Source organism: Eptatretus burgeri, chromosome 9 (genome assembly GCF_056783735.1).
Source record: "Eptatretus burgeri isolate ZD-2024b chromosome 9, Ebu_testis_v1, whole genome shotgun sequence".
NCBI lineage: Eukaryota > Metazoa > Chordata > Myxini > Myxiniformes > Myxinidae > Eptatretus > Eptatretus burgeri.
The window spans coordinates 45,806,631-45,828,088 of record NC_140969.1 but is presented as its reverse complement, the minus strand read 5'-3'; the positions used below and the strand labels follow the sequence as shown (position 1 = coordinate 45,828,088).

Genomic DNA, 21,458 nt, shown 5'->3' with positions numbered 1-21,458 from the left:
TGATGACTTGAGATTTGTGAGGGGGAGAGTTGAGGACTTGAAGTTACATTTTAGATTGCATGGATGTTCCACAGATCCCTGCTAGTATTAAATAAGTTAAGAAGGCAATTCTCTGTTTGTGTGTGTATGTACATCTGAAAATCACAGAAAAAAAACGAGAAGGGCACTCGGTAGAGCGCATAACGCTGCCACGCAATGCCTGATCTACAAGAACATATCGGGCCCATTACATTTTAGAAATATACTATACAGTACTACTGTATAGTTTTTGGCCATATCTCTCAATGGTGAAGAATCACTTTAAAAATTATCAGGTCCGAATCCGGATCTTCACCAAAATCTAATCAGTTCGTCCTCGTCACATACCCAACCTGTACACAGGATTTCATCCAGATCCGTCCAGAACTTTTTGAGATATCCTGCACAAAAACAAACAAGCTGGTAGGCGGCGATGGGTCGCCGAGCATGGAAACTATAAGATATAGAGCAAAATGGATGTGATATAGCAGATAGGGAATCACCTTAAGATTATGCATATCAAATCTCATCCAGTTCCATCTACTGAAAACTACTCGGTATCTATTTGAATGAAAAGTACCGAAAATGCGGTTTGAAATCGGAAATCCCCAAAGTTCGAGGGGGTGCTGTGGGTGAACAAAGATCTAAATCGAAAATCCGGCTCGATCATTTGTGCAAAATGTATTCCAGATGATTAGTGTGAATTTTCATGACCATCCGACTATAACCCGAGGAGGAGTAGCATTTGGCGCGAAGACACCTCCAGCTCTCGCATATTATCGATTTTTGCACTAATTGACCTTTGACCCCTGACCTAAGCGAAATCGGTCAATATGTCCTGAGGCAAAGTTGTAGTACTCATTGAGTACCATGAACTTGCAAAGTTTCATTCGTATCGATCAACTCACCTGGTCGCTAGGGGGCCTTCAATTATCGCCAATTTTCGCGCATACCCTAATTGTAGGGGGCGCTGCGGGTAAACTATTCCATATATCACAAAACCGAAATATATTTGATCGAGCATCACCTGCAGATCATTCGTGCCAAATTCCATAACCCTACGTGGGATAATGGCTTTCGGAATTGATTTCGCGTGAACGGTACCGATTTTGAAGGTTTTTCGGTTGTTGCTAGGGAACCAAAGCATCCCTTGCAACCATCACAATTTCCAAAGCATCCCTAGCAACCATCACAATTTCCAAAGTACAAGGTCATAAGATGTACCTACCACCCGAGTTTGGTCGAAATCGGCCCACGTTTACTACTATTTATGCTGATCACAAACGAACAAACATCCAAACAAACAGACAGAATTACTGACAATAAGGGTCACCTATTTCGGCGACCCAACAGACAAACAAACAATCAAACAAACAGACAGAAAGGGGTGAAAACATAACCTCCTTCACCTTCAGTGGAGGTAAAAACAGGGCTAGCCCGATCACCAAATTTTACAGAAGTGTCCGTAGTACCCATGGACAGGTCGTAGACACAAGGAAAAAAAATCCCCTCCTTCCCCCCCTGCGACGGAGGGAGGTCGGGGGGAGGGGCGGTGAAGCGACTTGCCAATGCTCCCAAAGGGAGTGGGTGTTTCTAGTATTACTAAATCAAGTATTCACAATTCAAAAAATGAAAAGTAAAGAAGCATTCAGCTTTTATTAGGAATTCAAGCTCAGACTACAAACGCAAGCGTGTCATACATCGCATAATACTGAGCTTGGTTTTAAATGATGTGGTGGCGAAGATTTCATGATCATAAGACAAGCTGTCCATATTAAAGACAGATGTAAAATGAGCTGACTTTTCTTTTGCACAACTTCATAACAAACTTTGCAAACAGCAGACAGATTTCACATTCAAATACAAATGTTGCCTAACCCTTTATATCAGTGCAGTATGTATAAAAATCAACCAAGTGTAGATGCTAAACAAAGGTTGTAAAGCAAAGTGGTGCATTTAAATGAGTGGTTGTGCCAAAATATTAACAGGTTGCAGGTACTACAGCATATACATGACAATCAGGAAGAGGGAAAGAGAGAACATGAGAATGCTGGAGGAATAAAACCTCTCAGCATTGTTACATAGGTCTGAGAAACAACAATATGCATTCAAATTTCCAGCAATCTTGTCGACCTGGAACAATTTCTTAGCCAGCATCTTCAGGCTTTCCTTGTTTTGTATTGAAATGCATATCTCTTTCTGCGAGCATGCTCTAACTGAAGCATGTTTTTCTAAAAATATGGAGCAAAAGAAAACAAACAAATTGTCAATCAGTTAATTCATATTGCATATTAGGCATCACACCTAAGATGCATCGATGATTGATGCTTGAGGCATGGTTCGATGAAAAACATGGTGTGCCCACGGAAGTGTGTGAGTGGGGACATGTTCGCCTAAACAATCATATGCATCTATACAACGTCATCACGTCACTTGTCATCAAAGGAATAGCAGAACCCCAATGATGTTGGTGTGGCTTTATCCTGACACCCCTAAAATTTTCATTCATTTGCACATAGCTTGAAATGAGTTACAAATCAGGTAAAAATGGCTGTGGATACCAGGGCTGGAATATGGGCTTGTCTTTCATCGAAATCTTAGCATGCATTTACTGGAAGGTAAACAAGTTAACAATGTGGGAAATTGCAGTCATTGTTTTCAGCCAATTGTGTAAACATTTATTTGAGAGAAAGCAATGGTGACCCAGAGGCCATTAAGAGCAGATGCTTTGACACCCACCACTGGACATTACAATAATCACATTGTCAAAAGACACTTCTGAAAAAGCATTTTAAAATCTTTCATTCAATTTTTTGCTTGTGAAATTAAAGATCATGTTGTTGGCTCGTTGTCAAACATCTAGGATATTTGGCTATTGAATTGGGACTGCAGATATGTAAGTCTTACCTGCCTGAAGTTCAAGTCTTATACAAGCAGGCGTTGGCAAAGGTGCACAGTCAGTGACTTTAGAGCTATTCTTGCCTCCATAGCATTGTAATCCTGTCACTGTAATGAGAACAAGCAAACAAAAATCAGTAAAACAAATTAAATGTTATTCCCACTGTCTTCTAGTACAAGTTCAAACTTATTTTGTGAATACATTTCTCATGTGTGGTGTCACAAAGCATCTGAACATCAAAAAAACAAAAAAAAGCGAATGAAGTCCTGCAGATATATTGTTGCGGGGCCGGGTATCAGCTGCGAGCACGACCGCCAGATGGAGCAGTAGAGTCGGCTCCACCGATCACCCAGAATTTATAGGTCGTCACCCCGGATAACTCCGGAGCCGACGGGTCCTTTATCGGACCGAAGTTTGCCAATAGATCGACCACGTGGGGTATGGTCGATTGCCAATTTCAATTTACCTAAATACTCACGTCATCCAAACTACCGGGGAAATTCACCCTCGACGATGCTCGTATGGAACGAGCCGCTAGCGTACTCGAACCGTGTGTGACCCGAGCAGATGATCACTGGGACGAGCTTCCGTCGGTCCAAATGTCCCTTTGCAGCGGCAACAGTCTGGCTAATTCTCCAACATGCACCGTGTTAAACCAATAAAAGAAAGACAAAAACGAACCGAGACATTTAACACATGGGTTTATTTATAATGGAGCAGGGGGGCACGCAAGACGCAGAGTTATCCGAATATAAGAGGCACGTATGTACAGCAAGGCACTTAAACAATTTCCTACTTACCAGACTGGCGCCACAAACACACACACCCAAAAGAAAGTGGCCACAGCCTTTATTGAGGCCTCCAGCTCGGATGGAAAGGCGAGCTGAAGGCCAGAGCTTGTCTCGGACCTGTCCACCTCATGTGGTCTTCGCGCTGATTCCAACCCAGACAACAGCGAGCCGCGAGCGGCCTCCCGAGCTCCTCTCAGCGCTCGTGCAAAAACCAAAACCTCTCCTCGGTATCTGCAGAGAGACGGCGCGCCCCCCTTCTGGTTCTTGTCAGCAGCAGGATCTCCCAATCTCTCTCTTGGTGTTGTCGGCAGGGACGCGGCGCAACCCTTGCGGCTCTGGATGGGGATGGTGTCTCTCAAGCGCTCCTTTCGATCATGAGGAGGAGGAGGAAGAGGATCTCAGTCCGAACGCACCACATCCTTATTCACCCTGTCTCCGGGGGGGGGGAGGGGGGGAATTCCTCCGCCCCACCCGCTCTCCCTGACTGGACGGTTTTTGGCACGCAGAACTGCTCGTCACCCTGTCATTGGCCAAAACGAGCGGCAAGTCCATTGATTGGCCCGTGGGCACGGTGATGTCATGCGGACCCCTTTCCTCCTGTCACGGGATCTGATTGGCTGAGCGGCGGTCACCCCACCCGTAGCACGCTGATTGGTCGAGGGCCGCCACGAGGCTCCTCCTTGATCTCCGCCCACCAAACAGGCAGAGGAATACGATTCTGCGTGGCCTCCGCCCACCAAACAGCGAGAGGAACTGTATTCTGCATGGGCTCCGCCCACATACGTGCTGACACGCACGTAGGCGATAGCGTCGGCCAGAGCGAGGTGAACGTGATGCTGGCGTTGTTGTAGTTATGAGGGGTGTAAAAGTGAAAGAAAACCCTGACTATCAAAGTAACTCACAGCGCAAGTACATTTATTCACCCATTAGACTAGGGAAAGGGAGCTATCTATCCACATTCACTTATCAAAATAACTGAGCTATAGGACCTAAATGTTGTGTGCTCATGGCTTCCAGTGTGCTCATGGAACAATATTGCCAAATTCTAAAATAAAACTATCTAATTCTTCAAGGGAGCACCTTTTAAATGTTTTGAAAAAAAGATCTCGTAGTTTGAGCCAGCTGCTGTAAAATGAGCTGACATTATTGAAAATGTTGTGAACAGACTAATTTGTGAATAGTTCTCAAATTTATGGGGAGAAGAGATATCATTATTCTTAAGTTATATTTCTTTATTTTCTCGTTGGTTGTTATCTCCAAATTGTGGGTTTCAGAAGGTGGGAGGAAGTTCTCCCAGAACTCAAAATCTCCACTTACCTTTCGGTAAAAGAATATTCATGAACCAAATTGTGAAATTTTGTTCTCATATCATTCCAAGGGCTTTTTTCAAAATCTTCAATAAACCTCTGATTTGTCGCTCGTTTGTAGTGACATTCCCCGGAATGATTTTTAAACACTCAGTAAGGGTTTTCTTTACCATTCCTGTTCCCTGACTATCACTGGTACAATTTCAGCTTTCTTCAATTTCCAAGTCCTCGACCTCATTTTTAGCTCACCTGGACTTTAGTCTGGTGAGTTTATGCAATCGAGCAGTGTCTGTAAGTGAGTGAGTGAGTGTCAGTCAGTCAGTCAGTCCGTAAACACTTCAGTCATTATTGCTTGAACCAAACATAATATTTTGATGAAACTTGGCCACAAGCTTCATATCTGATGCCTTTCAAAGGTGTATTGACCACATCAAAATCTGCACTCATGAAAGGGGTCTAGTGGGAGGGTTTACCCCCCAAAATAGGTATGTGCTCTCGTCTCCCAAACCACACACACAATTTCGATGAAACTGGACCACAACCTTCATCACCCATGATGTACCAAAGTTTGTTCACAGAGTTATTTTTCACAGAAGTTTGTTCACAGAAAAAAAAATCAGGGTCTAAGCGGGTCTGCAGGGGGGGGGGCTTGAGTGACTGTTGCCCCTGATCCAGGTGAGCTTCAGGACATATTTTTAGATATTGGTATTTGGAAATTTCCTGATTTCTGTAGCATTTAGTCCAAAGTCATTGGAAAATGAAACGTAAATCAACAATTCCGACTTTTCCTCTTTGTGTTTGACTACAATCTCTGGACGCAATGCTTTGTTTGCAATATCCACACTTAATGGGATAATCTTGTCATGAGTGAGCATTGTATGTTCATTTTCAAGGATCGGATTTGGTTTGTGTTTCCATGATTGTTCTGGAACCAGGATGTTGAAATGTTTACAAATGTGTCAGTGGATTCATATGGGCTTGTTTTGTCATATACTACAGTCGATGTGTTCATTATTCTACAGACGCTGTCATGTCTTTCTGTGTACAGCTATTCTGATATGAGTTTTTTACATCCTGAGGAGGTGACTGGTACTTTCTGTTTTCACCCCACAAAACCTGCATTTGTGCAATTGGCTCAATCCCACAATACTCTGAAAGGCATTGGTGTGGTGACCTTGATCTTGGGCATTTATGATGACTCGTTCTCCATCCCATCTAATTTGACCTCTTCTTAGTCATTCCAAAGAGCCTTCCTTGTCAATTCCTGTCCTGTCAAGCTCTTTTTAAAATCTTCCTGCTCTTTTGTCATTCTCCCATTTATCAGAATATATCTGCTGATATTTATTTTTGTAATTTTCCTTTTATTCTTTTGGAATCATTGGGGCTGTGTAGAATGTAGTGTGTAGTGTTTGTTTCTGTTTCATTTGACTGTATAGTATCCATCATTTGCACGTGTTTTTTTGTAAGTTTGTTGCTGAATTTTTTATTTTTATTTTTATTTTTTGGAAGTTTTTTGGAAGTTTGTTGCTGAATTGATTAAGGATCCCTTTTCCGGTTTGTTGTTTTCTTGGTCATGTACAAATCTCATGCAATAGTCTGTTGAGCTTTTCACACACTCCGCTAGGCCGATACACATTGTTCTGTGCACTTGGTTAAGCTCCATCAGAGTGCCTCCTCCTTCTCATCTCGGTAAGTACAACCTCAGTATGCATTGATTTTTGTCGAATATCTTGTGAGTATTTAGCTGTTCCCTTGTTTTGGTGTCTAAGTTGTTGATCTGCAACTGTGGCCAGTTTATAATTGCACAGCTATATTAGAATACTGGCAGTGCAAGTTGGTTTATACGTAGCTTTGGTTTTGTTCTTGGGAAGAGGGATGACTTCAGAATTTGTCTTATTCTGCGTAGGTACTCTTTGCTGATTATCTTAGGCATTTTTTGTGTTGTATCTGGAGGCCTTCTTCTATTCCGAGGTATTTCTAGGATGTTTTGGTTTCTAGTTCTTGTATTGGTATACTTTGATCGATTGAGATGTATGTTGTTTTTGGTTTTCCTTGTACAAATGTGCCAAATGCACATTTGTCAAGATCAAACTCCATTTGAATGTCCTCTGAATACTGCTTTACTAGTTTCAGTTGATCTGCCAATTTCTTATCATTCGATGTGAAGGTTTTAGATCGTCCATGTCACCTTTCTTGTTTCTTTGGTCATTTTTTGTTGCATGTCAGATTGTATCCATGTCCTTATTCATTGATGAGGTTACTTGGTGGGTCCAGAGCCAAACAAAACAGGAGGGGGGAAAGACACCTTGTTTGTCACCTTGTAATACCACGTCATATCTTTACTCCTGGGATTTCAATCTTTCCTTCCATGTAAGGTAGTATCAGAGTTATGTTCCAGAGCATAATTGCTTTCTCAATCAGTGTGACAATTTGTTGGTAAATTTTGTATACCTGCATGCATTTTATAATCCATGAATGTGGGACACTATCAAAGGCTTTTTTGTAATCTATCCAGACTGTGGATAAGTTGGTTTGTCAGAGCTTGCAGTTTTCGATTATGGTTTTGGTGAACAATAAATGGTCTATTGTTCCATAGCATCCTCTCTTCCATCATTTCTGCTCTGCCTCTGAAGCTCCCTGTTGAGTGAGGTGGTCGTAAATTGCATCGGTGATTATACCTGTTAAAAGTTTGCATGTTGTTGGTAGGCATGTTATTGGTCTATATTTGTTGGGTAGATGGGTTTCTTCAGATTTCAGGATTAAAAGAGTGTTGCCTTCTACGAACCATTCATCCACTAGCCGTTCCCCTTTGGATGAGTTTGTTAAATGCTCAAGCGGAGTGAGGGTAGAGAGCATGTAGTTGCTTTAGGTAGAAATTTGGAATCCCATTCGGGCCTGGTTTTTCAAATTCTATAATAATAAATTACCTAGTTTTTCAAGGGATTACCTTTTAAATTATTTGAAAAAAATATCTCATAGTTCGAGCCAGCTGCTGTAAAACGAGCTGACATTCTTGAAAATGTTGTGAACAGACTAAATTGTGAATAGTTCACAAATTGATGGGTAGAAGATATATCATTTTTCTTTCGTTATTTTTTCATTATTTCCCATTACGAGGTTGACAAAACAAAGTAAATAAAGTGGTATACGTTAAGGCGATGCTAACATATACATGGATACGGCAAAGGCATGCAGGAAATCAGACACTGTTCACATACACATGGATACGGATACAAATACAGATATAAGGCACGTCACAAGTGTGGAAATAGGTTTTTCCTGCACAAATGAGCAAGATGGCATGAGTTATGTCAAAGATGCAATGTTCTCTGCTGGACAATGAGTTTCTGATTGTAAAATTAAGTGGATATAAAGAAATACAGAAAAAGAAGACATCCAAAAGAAGGAACTACATTGTTGAGATGTGGAGTTTGGGATAGTAAGGTAAGACTGTTGGATTTCAGAAAGATATGAGAAGATATTTAGGTGCTCTAGATTGCGTAAACCTAAAGAATGGGCAGTCTGCATCAGTGATATACTCACTAAAATACAAACAAGTTTGAAGACGGCGATGGTTCACGAGCGGTATTTGACGATGTGGATTGTTTCAGAAGTCAAGGATGAGACAATGTGATAATGCTTGACCAAGTTATAAAAATGATCAACATGATGTGGTACAAGTGACAGGTTATTAGCTGCAAAATGTCGAAAACCCGGTTTCGTTCAACAACTTTAAAAATTTGACCTTTGCAGAACATTTAAAGGTCACAAAACAATGTTGTGGACATTAAAATAAGGAAACAGGATACGTGCTATAGCTTATTGGAGTTATTTCGTGGAAGAAGGTCGAAAACCCGTTTTGATTCCGACAACTTTGAAAATTTGACCTTTGTGAACTTTAAAGGTCAAATGTCAAGGATTATGACCTTTGGTGCAAAACTTCCTCTGGAACATTCCAGGAACATTATAACGTCATATAGGCTATATGGCATTTCACACTCGTCGGATTATCCATACTTTGATGAAATCAGCGTAAAAACAAACTTGAAGGGGGCGCCACGGGCAAGGTGTTCGAGATAGAGCAAAATGGTTTCAAGGCTTTAGGTGGGGAATGACCTCAAGATTATGCATAAAAATATTGTCATCCTCGCTCTCAAAGTTTGGGCGGTCGTCTGATTTTTATGTCAAAATTCGAAATTTTCTTAGTTCGTGACCTTGTGACCTTGACCTTGGGACGAAAATGAAAAATCGAGCTCCGTGGAGCTATGCAGGTGCCATTGGGCTAACCAAATACCGAAACCACTGCCAGATTCGACAAACCCCTCAGAGAAGATGAATTTTTATGTCAAAATCGCAATTTTCTAAGTTAATGACCTTGTGACCTTGACCTTGGGACGAAAATGAAAAATCGAGCTCCGTGGGCTATGCAGGTGCCATTGGGCTAACTAAATACCGAAACCCCTGCCAGATTCGACAACCCCCCTAGGAGAATATGCAAATTGAAATCGGCTACCCCCTAAAAACACAATTCACAATTTTCTAAGTTTGTGACCTTGTGGCCTTGACCTTGGGACGAAAATGAAAAATCGAGCTCTGTGGGGCTATGCAGGTGCCATTGGGTTAACCAAATACCGAAACCCCTGCCAGATTCGACAAACCCCTCGGAGAAGAAAATTTTTTTATGTCAAAATTCGCAATTTTCTAAGTTCGTGACCTTGCGACCTTGACCTTGGGATGAAAATGAAAAATCGAGCTCTGTGGGGCTATGCAGGTGCCATTGGGCTAACCAAATACCGAAACCGCTGTCAGATTCGACAAACCCCCGAGGAGAAGATGCAAATTGAAATCGGCTACCCCCTAAAAACACGTTTTTTGGGCGTGGCTCCACCCATAATGGGTGCACCACGCCCATTTTCAGGAAAACACAACTAGATCATGATATAAACTTCCCACCAAAATGTTATCAGGATCGGATCAAAACCCACGGAGCTATGCTCGGGACAGACAGACAGACAGACAGACAGACAGACAGACAGACAGACAGACAGACAGACAGACAGACAGACAGAAACACAACAATAACAAATATAGTGGTCACTTATTTTTTTCGTGAAAATATTTTTTCGTGAACCTATATATATATATATATATATATATATATATATATATATATATATATATATATATATATATATATATATATATATATATTTGATTTCCTTACCTGCAGTAAGCAGTGCCAGAGAAACCACAAGGGAGAGATACATTTTTCTTTGGATTGCTCTTACCTGCATGCAGCATAGAAAAGAGAACAAGAAAAACAGCAATCATAGATTACAGACCCTCACGAGGACTTCTTTTCTTTTGTGTGGTGTATTTCGTGTGGCGTGTGTACTGGTGCATTACGTAATTAATAAGAGACATAATTAGAACTGCGACTTTATAACTGCTGGCAGTGATGACCGGGTACAAAGACATCCCGCTTTGATCGGACACCTGACCCTGACCCATGATGTTAATTTATGATTATCGAATTCAGAATGGGGTTGAAATAAATTCAATTCAAATCAAATGGATGACCAAATAGGAACAGTCCTGCATTGGAGTTATCAGAAGGAACCCAAACAAGCAAAAAGAAAAGTCATCAGGAGGAGCCTTGATAGGATTCACATTTCAGCTGCTTCTCCTCTTCCATCAAACCCATCCAGTCACAGCCAAGTGAGCCTTATTAAAAAATAAGAAAAAGAAAAAAAAGAACCCAAATCAAAAAATTAAATAATTCTGGTTGCCAAACCATGTGTCCAAGTTGAAATTCAAAATGTCTATTCCACATCACTACTAGATCACAATTCTGAAGTTTCACTTCGAATGATGAAGCGGTTCCAGAGAAAACATTATTTAATATTGTATTCAATCCAATATGGCAGCCAAACCATTTGACATCAATTATTCCTTAACAACCTTTTACATGTATGCCTTGGGGAACATTTCTGTGAAGTTTTCCCTGGATCTGTCCAGCCATTCTGGAGAAGAAGATTTTTATATATTTGAGGGTAAATCCAATATGGCTGCAAAATATGACGTGACTTATCACGTCATATATGTGATCCTTTTGTTCCTCATGGATAGGTGGTCATATGTGTAAAGTTACACCTCCATCTGTTCACCAATTTCGGAGAGGAAGATTTTTGAAGGTTTTTTTTTCAAAACAATATGGCGACCGAATCACGTGACTGATGACGCCATCAATAAATTTTTGTTAACCATTTTATCCGGAGATGACCCTCAAAAAATTTCATACTAATTGGATGTAGCATTCTACATATGCAATTATAACATCATAACAAAGGCACCTATGATGTCATTAAAAAAATTGCACTCATTCCCCATAAGGAGTACTTGCTATGTGCCAAATTTCAATTGTTTTCCTTGGTGTGGTTTCAGAGATAGATTCAAAATTTTTTCCAACATGGCTGCCACACCACGTGACCTATGAAATCATAATTATCATTAAAACATTCCACATGAGTAGTTGCACCAATGGTGAAAATTTTGTCTCAATTCGAGAAGCAGTTGCGGAGAAAATCACAAAAGTTCTGTGCAGAAACACAAACAGACAACTACGTTGTCGATGGCACGCCATCACATATTCCCGCACGCACTGCTTTGACTCATTAACTCATTAAGGTGAAATTTTATCTTGCAAAATGGATTGAGTATTCTTTTCTATTTGATGTGCTTTATGACCAAAGACTTACTATGTTTACTAAATCAGAAGTCATTGCAAGCATGTCAACATTTCATGAAACATTAATTTAACACTGTCCAGCAATATAGAACTGTGCATCAATTTAATCATAGGAATGAACTGTGTATAATATTAATTATAATTATTCATAATCAATTAGATAAATACAGTGAAACCTGTGACTGTTTGTCACTCATGGGGGCCACATAGGTAAGTTCTATATAAAAGAATTTACCATGTACAATGGTAAATACACTTAAAAAAAAATCAGCCCCCATTACCCCACCCCCTCTGGCCCAGCCCCTAGGGGTCATATAAAAAATCCGACATGTTGTGCACTTCCCCATACATATATCTACTATATCCCAAAGTTTCAAGTTCCTATCTCAAACAGTGTAGGAGGAGTTATTTTGACCCCCTATCTGCTAAGCATCCCCTACCCCTACCCCCCCCCCAAGCACCCTCTGATCATCATGTGTTAAAAAATATGTTGTTAAATGTATAACTCATGAATATGTTTGATTTTAAAAAGCTATAAGACAAATTTTTTTTTAATCGACCCCCATGACCCCAACCCCTATGGCCCGGCCCCTAGGAGTCATATCAAAAATACGAAAGTGTTGTGCACTTCCCGATACATATATCTACTATGGTCCAAAGTTTCAAGTTCCTATTTCAAACGGTGTAGGAGGAGTTACAGGGTAAGACAGATGGACGGACGGGCGGACAGAGGGACGGATGGACGGACGAGACAATCACAATATTCCCGCTTTTCTTCGAAAGCGCGGGAATAAAAAACAGACCCAAATGTAATACCCTCCCCTTCGGCAAGGGTAAATATTTGAAGATATGAGAGGAAGGATATATAAGGTGTGTGGAGAGGGTTGAGATAAAAAAGGAATGTGGGATATTTCAGAAACATTAGCAACAGCAACCATTTTGAGATTGTCTTAAATATGTTTCTGCCTACCTTCAATAAAAGCATATCAAAGAAGCTAGAATGGCACTCAGTAGAGCGCATACCTCCACCAGGCTGAAACACTTACATTTTGTATACCACTGATATGCCAGATCTGGATCCCGACCCGAACCAAAATCAAATCACCTTGTTCTCGTCACCTAACCAACTCATCCACCTAGTTTTGTCATAAATCATCCACAACGTTTTGAGATATCGTGCATGCTATATATCGGTTTAAGCCCCACCTCTCAATCGTGAAGAATGACTTTAAAATTTTTCGGATCTGGATTTGGATGTTCACCGATATTGAATCAATTCTTCCTTGCCACACACTCAACCTGTCCACAAAGTTTCATCCAAATCCATCTATAACGTTTTGAGATATCGTTATATATAAAGTTTTTGGCCCTCTATGTCAATGATTCCAGATTCTAGTGTCTGGATCCAGATACAGATCTTCACCAAAATCGAATAATTTCGTCCTTGTCACAGATCTAACCTCTCCACCAAATTTAGTCTGAATCTATCCACAACTTCTTGAGATCTCCTATTCACAGACAAACAAACAAATAGACAGACAGACAAGGACAAAAACAACCTCTGTCCACCTTTGGTGGTGGAGGAAACAAAATACAGATTTTGGGGTTGTCTATAATCTGTATGTATGGCACACTACTTGAACGTTACTTTGAACAAATGCCTCAATTGAATAATCCAGCACATCATCAGTGCAGACATTAGGCTGGAAAGAAGAAAGAAAGAAACATCGCTGAAATTTTCCCTCACACAATAAAACTATACAAACAATTTATGTTCGAAAGATGGGCATGATAATTCGATGTTGGATGAGATAATGCTGCATTAAACAGACGAGCTATTTTAGCCAGTCACAAGATCTGCCATTGTCCAAAGCAGTGGTTTATTTTTAGCAGTCTGTGTGGAGATGTCAGACTATAACAATGTACCCAAGAAAACTACTAAATCTTTTGACCATTATCGACAAAGGTTAGAGAGCTGTCATCAGATTTGGCAATTTTCTAATTCACCTGTTTCATCTGTTTCAGAGCAGACAGGCAAATTGGGCCTCATCCATCCAATCTGGAATGGTTGGGGCTAATTAGTAAAGCCCTTGAAGGAAGGTTTATGACTGACTGCAAAAAAATGTTTATTTGCTGTAAAAACCCCTCCTATTTGGAAAAGTACAAGGAATTAGGTGATTGGAGGAGTGAGTGGGTGAGGGTTGAACAAAAGTAGAATTGTTGAGTTGCAAATGAAGAGTTACAAAGTTAGAATGACTGTCTTGAAACATGATAAAATTGACAAGTTGTCTTATTAAAGTAATCATCTTGTTTATTTTGCCTGACCCAAATATTATCAAAGAGTGAAATCAGTGAAGAATGGTTTGGCCTGTTAGCATTCCTTGTTCAACCCCTCGCTCATTAAACAGGGGGCTCAGATTCAAATCCAACATCCCGTGTGTGTTTGTCCACAAATGTGCTTGTTATCTCCACCACCGAAGGTGGACAGAGGTTATGTATTGACCCTTGTTTGTCTGTTTGTGTGCAAGGTATCTAAAAAGGTTGTGGACAGATTCAGAGGAAACTTGGTGGGCAGGTTGGTTGTGTGACAAGGACGAATTTATGAGATGTTGGTGAAGATAAGGATCCAGATACTTGAATTTTCTAAGTGATTCTTCTCCACTGAGAGAGAGAGGCCAAAAACGATATATAGCACGATTTCTAAAAATGTTGTGGTATACTGATTCATACTAATGCCTGTGTCCTCCATTTGATTTAACAACAACAAATCTGAGATGAACCAACAAAAAATGTAGTGGAGACATTTTTGAATTGACGAGATGATCATAAAATGGAAAACTACAACAGCACAACTGACTAGAAATTTTGAGAAAATGCTGAAAGTATTTGCCAACAGAATGGTTAGAAGCCTGACATTTTCCAGGCTTTAACCTACCCCTTGAGGGAGGGGAAGGAAAGAATAAGGGAGGCAAATTATATGAGTAATGGAAAGAACCTCCATACCCTCCTCCTTCCAAATTTCTAGTTTTTCCTTCCTGGGAGTTTCCTTCTGTATCCCTACTGTCCACCCCATGAAGCCTTTCCTGCCCCACATTCCTCCCCACACCCAGTGTTTATCCAAGTCTCCCTCTATTCTGTCCTTCAACTCCACTGTTGACCCCCCCCCCATCTGCACTGTTCCTTTTGTCCTGTTGTATCCTGATCCATTCAGTATTCGAGCTCTTCCATGAGCCTGGACTGCATACAAAAAACTACAAAGGGTGGAAAAGGCAAATACTTCAGAGAGAAAAATGGGAGGGAAGTGCAGGGAGAGGTTTAATGGAAGGAGTAGGGTGTGGGGTTGGAAGGTGGGACTTGTCTGGGGAAGATGTTTGCAAAAAGAAGTCCAGTAAACAAATAATAAATAATAAATGGCCTGAAAACAACATAAACTAGAAGGGCACTCAGTGGAGCACAAACCTCCGCTACGCAATGCCTGATCCACGAGAACATATCGGGCCCAATACATTTTTGAAATTTCATGCTATACATACAGTATGAGATCGTTTTTGGCTTTATCTCTCAATGGTGAAGAATCACTTTAAAAATCAAATAATTCTCGTATCCAGATCCGGATCTTCACCAAAATCGAACCAATTCGTCGTGGTCATACACCCAACCTGTCCACAAGTTTCATACGAATCCATCCACAACTTTTTGAGATATAGTGCTATGTATATCGGTTTTGCACTATCTCTCAATGGTGAAGAATCACATGAAAAAATTCTTGTAGTCGGATCCAGATCTTCACCAAAATCTAATCAGTTCGTCCTTTTCACACACCGAACCTGTCCACAACATTTAATCCGGATCCATCCACAACTTTTTGAGATATCCTGTACACAGGCAAACAAACAAACAGACAGAAAGGGGTGAAAATATATTACCTCTGCCACCGAAGGTGAAGGAGGTTGAAGAATAAATAGGCCAAAACGGTGGGTAGGGAAGTAGGGGGATGGGGCAGAGGGGCAGGGAGTGGGAAAGGGGGGAGAAAAGGGCAGGGAGGAGGGGGTAGAAAAGAGAATCTAAAGTTGCAATGCATTTGGGAATATTTATTACATTTGCAAAAATAGCAAACTTTTTGACATTCGTTCACCTCTCCATATACCTAGCACGTATCACTTCCCTCTGCTTATTTATGGCTTTTCAACTCCCTATTCCTTCCCTTCCAATTTCTTCTCTACTCATTCCCCTCAATCCTATTTGGTCTCTTTTTCTCATTTTAACCCACCACCAATACATAATAAATCAATGCCCCCACTAGAAGGCAAGCCATCGAGTAGGAAGGGTAGGTTAATGAAGAAAAAATAAAAGAAGGCAAAGAAGGTATTCAGTAGAAAAGGGGGAGGGAGGGAGACGATGCAGCCCTTGTTCCGAAATCATCAGAACGTCTGTCAGTTGAATCAGATTCCTCAACATATGGAACCCAGACGAACACTCGATGGAGCATTTGACAGGTCCACTGAAGAATGGGCTACGTGGTTGGAAATTCAATGGTGAACAGCAATGTAAAGCACTGCAGGCAGCATCCAAAACAAAGGCCAGCCTTCGCAAAATCAACATAATGATCAACCGCGTTATCCAAAAATCAATTCATTGTCATCTTAGTCTTAAATCCAATCACGAAACTTTAACAAATGATAACTTACCAAGAAAACCGTAATCTGTTCCAAGGAGTTCTATTTCTGACAATACACTTATGAGGCCAAGCTCGCAATGGGCAGGCACTTGGCATCGAGTCCTGTTATTCCTCACACCTATTGGCTGGTCATACATATGTGAAAGGGTGGAGGTGTGGCTTGGTCCAAAGATGCTCCAGGAGTCTCATAATCCCCTTAATCACACTCATATGTGAGCATTCTCCTTCATCATCATTGTATTTTGTGAGGAAACGTTCATAAGTCATATACAATCAACCACAGGGATCATTATTCTTTCAAATGCAGGGAGAGTGTCAAAAAAATCAGTTTTTTTTATCAACTTTATTTCAAAATTATCATGGCATTTTTAGGTTTAAGAGAAAATCTTCCTGACGGCACTTTTTTTTTTTTTGATCGCAAATGCAAGTAAACACATTTCATGAATGTAAGGCAAATGAAAATGCATATTTACACTTCTTTTCAAAAGTGGTTATTTTTTCCTAATGTTTTAAAGCACAGTGAGGACTGGAGCTTGAAAATGTGTGTATATATATATATATATATATATATATATATATATATATATATATATATATATATATATATATATATATTGTTACGGCTGTGGAAATTCGCATTACACCATTCAGGTCCCGTAGGCGAGGTATCTCTTAAGTACATGTGTAGTTAGCCCCAAACCCGTTGTTTAGAGGGAATTAATGTGATTCATTCGGGCTGCGACGCTTTGAGTCAGTCGTTTTTCTTTTTCTATCTTTTATTTCAAACAAAAACCAACAAGGGGCTCGGTGGGCTTTTCGCGCCATTCTTCTCCGCGCTTGGTGTGAGGGAGGAGAAGCGGGGTGGGGGCAGCTGGCGCCTGATTGGTGGATGCATGGTGTGACACGGCCAGGGAGGAGGAACGCCCCTCTTCGAGACCTTTCTTGAAGCGCCTCGAAGGGGGGTGGAGCAAAGAACAGGGTGGAGCAACAGGGCGGAGCTCCAGGATATAAAAGTCGGAGACGGGCGGAGCAGTTTGGTGGGTGCTCTTGCTTGGTGGTTGCTCTTGCTCTCTTCCTGTCTTCCGGCTCGCTCGTCCTCTTCTCTTCCTGGTGGCCACTGGCCTGGTCTGCTGTGGTGCGGTTCCAAGACCCCGCTGGCGGGAAGGAACGTCCGCCATTCCCCTCTCCCGACTTCGGGCATCCACGTTTCCCCCCCCCACCTCTATCCGCGCTGGGATAGCGCCGAAAACTCCGGCCGTGGCTTCGAGCGGCCAACACGTGCCGGCGCGAGGCACGCCGGAGAGGACTCACCTACCACGCCAGGACACGGAGTCTCGGCCAGGCGTTACCACGTCGACGGACATCAGAGAGGGACTCGACGGCCCAAAAGGGAAGTCACCTTTTTCTTTTCAGGGTTTTTTTGTATTGATCTTGTGGCGCCGTGTCTTGTAAAGTAGAACTGTTTAAGTGTTGCCGTGTGGCGGTCTTAGTCGGTTGTAGATCTGCATTGTTGTTTTTGTTTTAATTGATATATGTGCATTCTGATTCTGTTTGGCTGTATATGTGTGCTTTGTGTCTTTGTCTGTGTGAATAAAGTGGTTGTGTGAACTTGTTCCCCGTTTCGCTGCGTCCTTCCCTTTGTTGAATCTCCATCTTGCTTCACGTAAAGGGTTCGTAGTGGGCTTGATATGCCCAATAATTAATCGGAACCGTCGAGGCTGACGATAACACCGCTCGGTTATCCGGATAGCACGGAACGTACCGCTTAAGCGGTTCGTGTCCGGAGTCGACGTGCGGCGAGGTACGATCGCCCGGTTTACCATCCGCGTGGGTACTTAGGTAGGTCGAGTTTGGCGAACAACCCTATACTACGCGGGTGGTCGATTGGCACGATCGTGGTGAGGTCGAAAGGCCCACCTGTGAATGGCTCCGGGCAATAGTTCCCGGAGGGTCACGACAGAATTGTCCGTCCGGTGGGTGAGACGTGCCGCGATTCGAGTCACTTGGCCGTTCGCACGCCGGCGGGCGCGAATTCGCAACAATATATATATATATATATATATATATATATATATATATATATATATATATATATATATATATATATATATATATACATATACATATACATACACACACACACACACACACACACACACACATACACACACTAGTAAATGTCTGTGTGTGTGTGTGTGTGTGTTTGTGTGTGTCTCCACCAAAACTCCAAAACCATGAAACCAAGCAGCCTGAAAATTTTCATGTATACCAAGAAAACTCCAAGGGAGTGCATGAGTGAAAATTGGGTATTTGAGTTAATTAAAACACCCATTTTGAAAATAATGAATGGCCTTATTTAATTATATCCTTTATTAGGTGCTATCTCGGACACCTTGCACTTGATGGGATCTTCAGGTCTATCCTGGGTTAATTTGCTGGGGTCTGGGTTACCACTCTGGACGTGTCCGTGTTCATCTCTGGATGTGTCTGGCCGGTGTTTGTCTCCAGATGGTGTTTGACTGTGGACGGTGTTTGTCTCCGGACGTGTCCTGGTGGTGTTAGTCTCTGGGCAGTATATATAATATGACTGGTAGAAAATGGATGTCAGGTATTATTTTCCTTCCATCTTCGCTGTTATTCTATGCAGAATAATTTTGATGAGACGGTATGAATCGTAATTAATGCTCCACCTCACATCTGCCTTTCCTTCCTCTAAGCTCACGCTGATTTCCCTTCCCCACCCTCTCTCCCTCTAACCTCCCTCCTCCTTCCCCTGCCCCTCCTCGCTCCCCTACTCACTCCCCCACCCTCCTCTCTCATTACCGCTGCCTTCCTTACCCCCCTCCTCCTACTCACTCTCCCCCAACCCCTCTTATTATTCCTGTCAGCAAAGTGATGGCCTGTTAGCAGAAATGGCCTGTTTGCTCAGAAATCTAGACTAATAAATGTCAGTGTGTGTGTGTGTGTGTGTGTGTGTGTGTGTGTGTGTGTGTGTGTGTGTGTGTGTGTGTGTGTGTGTGTGTGTGTGTGTGTGTGTGTGTGTGTGTGTGTCCTCCAGAAATCCAAAACCATGAAACCCAGCAATCTGACACTTTACATGCGTAGCGTTATGGTTTTGGGGGTAGATGAAATGGTGGTGGTGGTCGTATGGCAGCTTGGCTGCTGGGGTAGCTATCATTTCTTGAAGCGCGACTGTGTCGCTGATGCAGTGCCCCTCTACCAGTACACACATTGGAACTGGTACTCATTTCGCCGACCTCGGAAGGATGACAGGCTGAGTCAACCCCCTGGTGTATTAATTCAGCGGCTGACGGGGCTTGAACTCAGGACCCTACGATCCCAAGTCACCACCCTAACCACTGAGCCAACACCAGGCTTGTAGATGAAATTATTTAATAGTACAGATAGGATTGTATTGTGTAGTGTGGTCCATGGACGAGTAGCAGCACCTTGATATATATATATATATATATATATATATATATATATATATAAATATATATATATATATATATATATATATATATATATATATATATATATATATATATATATATATATATATATATATATATATATAGTGGGGAGAACAAGTATTTGATACACTGCCGATTTTGCAGGTTTTCCCACTTACAAAGCACGTAGAGGTCTGTAATTTTTATCATAGGTACACTTCAACTGTGAAAGACGGAATCTAAAACAAAAATCCTGAAAATCACATTGTATGATTTTTAAATAATTAATTAGCATTTTATTGCATGAAATAAGTATTTGATACATGAGAAAAACAAAACTTAATATTTGGTACAGAAACCTTTGTTTGCAATTACAGAGATCAGACGTTTCTTATAGTTCTTAACCAGGTTTGCACAGACTGCAGCAGGGATTTTGGCCCACTCCTCCATACAGATCTTCTCCAAATCCTTCAGGTTTCAGGGCTGTCACTGGGCAACACAGACTTTCAGCTCCTTCCAAAGATTTTCTATTGGGTTCAGGTCTGGAGACTGGCTAGGCCACTCCAGGACCTTGAGATGCTTCTTACGGAGCCACTCCTCAGTTGCCCTGACTGTGTTTCGGGTCATTGTCATGCTGGAAGACCCAGCCACGCCCCATCTTCAATGCTCTTGTTGAGCGAAGGAGGTTGTTGGCCAAGATCTCACGATACATGGCCCCGTCCATCCTCCCCTCAATACGGTGCAGTCGTCCTGTACCCTTTGCAGAAAAGCATCCCCAAAGAATGATGTTTCCACCTCCATGCTTCACGGTTGGGATGGTGTTCTTGGAGTTGAACTCATCCTTCTTCTTCCTCCAAACACGGCGAGTGGAGTTTAAACCAAAAATCTCTATTTTGGTCTCATCAGACCACATGACCTTCTCCCATTCCTCCTCTGGATCATCCAGATGGTCATTGGCAAACTTCAGATGGGCCTTGACATGCGCTGGCTTGAGCAGAGGGACCTTGCATGCGCTGCAGAATTTTAATCCATGACGGCGTAGTGTGTTACTTATGGTTTTCTTTGATACTGTGGTCCCAGCTCTCTTCAGGTCATTGACCAGGTCCTGCCGTGTAGTTCTGGGCTGATCCATCACCATTCCCATGATCATTGAGGCTCCACGAGGTGAGATCTTGCATGGAGCCCCAGACCGAGGGAGATTGATTGTTATCTTGAACTTATTCCATTTTCTAATAATTGTGCCAACAGTTGTTGCCTTCTCACAAAGCTGCTTGCCAATTGTCCTGTAGCCCATCCCAGCCTTGTGAAAGTCTACAATTTTGTCCCTGATGTCCTTAGACAGCTCTCTGGTCTTGCCCATTGTGGAGAGGTTGGAGTCTGATTGATTGAGTGTGGACAGCTGTCTTTTATGCAGATAACGAGTTCAAACAGGTGCAGTTAATACAGGTAATGAGTGGAGAATGGGAGGGCTTCTTAAAAACAAAGCTAACAGGTCTGTGATAGCCAGAATTCTTACTGGTTGGTAGGTGATCAAATACTTATTCCATGCAATAAAATGCAAA

At 41.7% G+C, this 21,458-nt stretch overlaps 2 protein-coding genes across 4 annotated transcripts in view; one reads left to right on the top strand and one right to left on the bottom strand.

The window, feature by feature from the left end:
* Nucleotides 1-21,458, top strand: part of LOC147020044 (protein FAM3B-like) — a 92,179-nt gene that overhangs the window by 4,974 nt on the left and 65,747 nt on the right. The gene's annotated exons all lie outside the window — the stretch shown is intronic.
* LOC147020045 (uncharacterized) lies at nucleotides 1,649-16,570 on the bottom strand. Of its 2 annotated transcripts, none has more exons than XM_085895007.1 (4): nucleotides 16,452-16,570; nucleotides 10,240-10,303; nucleotides 2,926-3,024; nucleotides 1,649-2,249 (listed from the first exon to the last, which is right to left on the bottom strand). In XM_085895007.1, the coding sequence occupies exons 2-4, from the start codon at nucleotides 10,280-10,282 to the stop codon at nucleotides 2,017-2,019; spliced, it is 375 nt and encodes a 124-aa protein (XP_085751133.1). In that variant the 5' UTR covers nucleotides 10,283-10,303; nucleotides 16,452-16,570; the 3' UTR covers nucleotides 1,649-2,016. The 2 variants fall into 2 exon arrangements, with proteins under 2 accessions (XP_085751133.1, XP_085751134.1); XM_085895008.1 differs by lacking the exon at nucleotides 16,452-16,570 and adding an exon at nucleotides 15,690-15,771.